Source organism: Helobdella robusta (genome assembly GCF_000326865.2).
Source record: "Helobdella robusta unplaced genomic scaffold HELROscaffold_74, whole genome shotgun sequence".
Classification (NCBI taxonomy): domain Eukaryota; kingdom Metazoa; phylum Annelida; class Clitellata; order Rhynchobdellida; family Glossiphoniidae; genus Helobdella; species Helobdella robusta.
The window spans coordinates 231,748-236,526 of NW_008705420.1; the positions used below are offsets into that span (position 1 = coordinate 231,748).

General features: G+C 39.0%; 1 protein-coding gene across 1 annotated transcript; it reads left to right on the plus strand.

Moving 5' to 3' along the window:
• Positions 1 to 307: 307 nt before the first annotated feature.
• On the plus strand, positions 308 to 2,636 carry HELRODRAFT_122144 (hypothetical protein; the record flags this gene model as incomplete). Its single annotated transcript, XM_009031442.1, has 8 exons — positions 308 to 387; positions 464 to 587; positions 740 to 955; positions 1,051 to 1,194; positions 1,457 to 1,654; positions 1,757 to 1,848; positions 2,208 to 2,334; positions 2,502 to 2,636. Coding segments are annotated over 8 exons (1,116 nt in total), but the record flags the coding sequence as incomplete, so codon positions are not given.
• Positions 2,637 to 4,779: the final 2,143 nt, after the last annotated feature.

A 4,779-nucleotide genomic window follows, 5' to 3' on the forward strand; every position in this document is an offset into this window, starting at 1 on the left:
ATTTTATATTTTTTTTAATTTTATACTCTTATTTAAAATTTATTCTATTTATTAGAAAAACATTAAAAAAATTTGAAAATATTTAATTATAAAATAAAAATAAATAGAAAAGCTAAAAAAGAGGTAAAATTTTAAATTAAGGATTGTTTTATTTTGAAAATTGACCAATTTGATCTGAAAATATTTGAATAAAACTGACTGCCTGTGCCTAATTAAATAACTGCCTGCCTACCTACCCATCCATATAAAATAACTCTTTAAAAAAGTTTAACAAGAGAAGATGTCTACAAAAGAAAACAACACTTCTGATTGGTTGTTGAAGCTATTGAAAGAAATTCAACTAGATCAATTCTACATCAAATTAAGAGATGATCTGCAGGTTACCAGGTGGGTGGGTTCGTTTTTTAAATTAAAACAACTGACTTATTTGCTTAACACAAACCAACCTGACACTAATTCAAAGGCTATCACATTTCGACTATGTCAAACCGGAAGATCTTGAAGGAATAGGAATGGGTCGGCCAGCCATCAGGCGTCTGCTTGACTGTGTTAAAAAACACCAAGGAAGAAAATCATTCCTAACTAAGGTTCTTTGCTATTAGCAATCTCACTTCTATGTTTAGAGTTTTTATTTCTGTGGTTATTATATGGTATTTATCTACATAAAAATATAAAGGAATTAAATATTTAAGAATTTATTATGAAGTATGTATACTTCAATTCACTTTTAATCCTATAGATTCTTCCAGTTAAACAGTCCGTAACCACACCACAGCAACAACCAACATCCCCAGTGATGTTGATGTCATCGATGATGTCATCAAACAGTGATGCGCTGAAATGTTTAATAAATGAGAAAGATCTTCATTTTGTTTGCAAGCTTGGGGATGGTTCATTTGGTGTGGTTAGAAAGGCTATCTGGATGACTTCACCTGTTAATAAGGTTGACTGGCTTGTGATTGGCTGGTTAATTATTATTAACTGGTTGATGATTGGATGGTTGCTGGTTGGCTGGTTTATGATTGGTTGGTTGCTGTGACACACATACAGATTCCAGTAGCAGTAAAAACATTGAAAGGTGAGATGGATGGATCGATGGAGGAGTTTATGGATGAAGTGAGAACGATGTACTCACTCGACCATCCAAACATCATCCATTTATATGGGGTTGTACTTTCAAATCCGCTCATGATGGTGAGGATGATGATGATGATGATGATGATGATGGGAGTGTTGTTGGTGATGATGATGTTGGTGATGATGTTGTTGTTGGTGATAATAAAAAGTTACAAAGATTGTGATAATGATGATTTTGAAAAATTAAAAGATAATTTTTAATTCCTGCAACTAATTGTTTATCAAAAATTTTTTCATGTTATCATCACCTAATTAATAAAAAATCATTCAACTAACCAGCCAACCAACCAACCAACCAACCAACTAACCAACTCTCCAGGTTACAGAACTAGCTCCACTAGGCTCCTTGCTAACGTACCTTCGGCACCCCGACCACCACTGCCGAAACCTGCCTCTGCTGACCACACTGCACAGCTACATGCTGCAGATCTGTGATGGCCTGGTCTACCTTCAATCACTCCATCTCATTCATAGAGACCTTGCTGCCAGGAATATTTTTATGATGTCACTTGAGAGGGTTGGTCGATTGTTTGGCTGGCTGGCTGATTGATTAGTTGGTTGACTGGTTGTTTGGTTGATTATTGATGGATCGATTGATTGATTGATTGATTGATTGAAGGTGAAGATAGGTGATTTTGGGCTGATGAGATCGTTGTCATCGCACGGAGATCATTACGTCATGAGTGAGAAGAAGAAGATGCCATTTGCATGGTGACTGTCCGAATGGATTGCTTCATCACTTAAATCGCCAGTTCAAATAATTTATTTAAGCTTTATATATTCTGAATGAAAGTTGTAACGTGTTTGTGTGTGTGCAGTGGTTCTTGTTTAGGCAATTGATCTATTGGTGGTGATGGTGGTGGTGGCTGGCGTCATATCTGTAAACTTCAGTATCAGCCTGCGAAACTAAAATGTTTGTATGGCTCTGATCTAAAGAACATTCAACAAAACAACAATCATCGATCTCTCCTATTAAACAATCATCTACACATAGCAAACTAATCAACCAATCATCTTCTATCTCTCAAATCGATCCATTAAAGTTGACCAATCAAACCATCCGAAACAAGGTGTGCCCCTGAAAGCTTGAAGCTCCGACATTTCTCACACGCCAGCGATTGTTGGATGGTTGGCGTGGTTATGTGGGAGATTTTCAGTGGGGGGGAAGAACCCTGGGTGGGCCTCAACGGGGGGGAGGTTAGTCGTGGGTCTTCAGTTAATTTTGCGCATTAATTATTATATTATGATTAGTAATTATCACCAAACAAGACTGATACCTCCTTCTTTTTGCTGAAAGTAATAAATTAGTTAATTTTTTTTTGATTTGTGAATATTTCTTTTTTGACTTTCGCTCCCGGACGAAGATATTACAACGTATCGACTCACCGAACGATCGATTAGTGAGACCGAGGAGATGTCCGAGCAGGTTCTACGAGCACATCCTCAAAAAGTGTTGGGCGTGCAGGCCGAGCGATCGTCCGGATTTTAAAACTTTGAAGTCTCTGCTCATTGAGGTTTCAGTTGCTGATGAAGATGATGTTGATGAGGAGAATATTGACGAGGATGATGATGATGATTGTTGTCAACATCATCCCACACCAACCTACATACAGAACACTCCAGAAGAGTATGTATCGCTAGCTAGATATAACAACAATAGCTCTGGCAGAGCTGACCGTGATGATAACGATCGGAACAATGGAAGGATTGCCAATCCTCTTGCTGATGATAATGATGTCGGCGGTGATGATAATGATGTTGTTGATGGGGGCGGAGGTTTCCTCGATTTGGAGAAAGATGATTTGGTGATTATTATTGACGGCAGGTGGGATTCATTTCTTTTATCATCGTCTACGTCATCACCATCGTCGTCATCATCATCATCGTCGTCATCATCATCATCGTCGTCATCATCATCATCATCATTCTTTTCACGTAGTATATATTGAGTGCATATAAATGCACGTGGTTCATCTTCTCGTCACACACATTGCATGCATGTATAGGCGGGGATCTTCTTGTATTCGAACCCGGCAACTGCAGCAACAGTGGCAGGCACTTTAGCCATTACGCTATCATCTTTGTCATAACCATCAAAATGATGATGACGACAGGCCGACTCATCATTGGTGGTTCGGTCAAAACAAGAGGACCACACTAACTGGAATGTTCCCGAGAACTCTCGTTGATCCCATGAGGAAGATATCAGGTGAGGAGGATGGTGATAAAGATGATGATGATGTGTGTGTGTGTGTGTGAGAGAGAGAGAGAGAGAGAGAGAGAGAGAGAGAGAGAGAATATGCAGACGAGTTTGCTTGAACTTGTGCACTTTCCTTCATCTTATCTCTTCTTCCTCTCCAACTTCATCATTACTGTCGTCACCAACGATAACTTCACCATCCTCACCACTATGATGTCCAGGTGATGATATCAGCAGTCCCCTTAAGAACAGTCTGGTGCATGCGGGCCACGCCGACGGTGGTGGGGGAATGTGGGGAAATCCGTCGTTCATTGATGAGTAAGTGATGATGATGATGTGGTGTGGTGGTGTGGGTGGTGGTGCGTCTCTTGTCGCAATGATGTGGTGCGTCTCTTGTCGCAGTTTTGTTTGTCGACCATATGATGGTAATTATTATTATTATGATGATGATGATGATGATAATAATAATAATATAATTTTATATAATAATATAATTTTATAATTGTCGTTTAAATCAGGAAATATTTGAAGAACCCGACTCTACCACCAGACATTAGATGCAGAAGTGAAGTCATATCAAGAAGTCTGTATTTGAAAACCAACCAATCAACCAACCAATCAGTCAACCAATCAGTCAATCAATCAGTCAATCAATCAATCTATCTATCAACCAGCCAGCTAATTTCATTATTATTATAATTAGTTATAATTTTTATCACCAGGCTTCTACCAGCCAAAGAGAGGGTCCACTAACAACAACATCAGAAGACCAACTAGAGCCAAATCTCCGAACCCGTCATCATCATCGTCATCAGTAGCAGCAGTAAAGAATAAAAAACCAACGAAAGATCGTCCTGGTTCTTTATTCTACCCCCTTCCCGGTGAAATAGGGGACTTCGGGGTCTGCCACTCCCCACAGGTCTGCCACTCCCCACAACAACAACATCATCCATTCAATAACAACAACAACAACAACAATGATATTAGTGGTGCAGTTGTTACTGAAGGGCTATTGGTTGATATTGATAGCAACAGCATTAAAAACAACAACATCAACAACATCATCAACAACAACAACAACATCAAAAACAATCACATCAACAAAACCGCACCACCTGGCAACATCAACAACAACAAAAACATCAACAACAAAGCCAATAGAAACAACAGCAGAAAAAAATCAAAGAAAAAGTTAATAGCCAACAACATCATCGTCATCCACAACAGCGTCAACAACAATAATTTGTTCTGCAGCAGCAGCAGCAACTTCACCAACATTCCAAATAAAATTGATGTCATGGAGATGTTTGATGGTTCCATTGATGGCACCCCTCTACCTCCACCCATCACCGACTCCATTGCTAGGTCTGCCCGCCATCACCTGATATATCAACTTTATATGCATTTTCATTCGTTTCGTTAGCGTTTTAAATAGTTGGAAC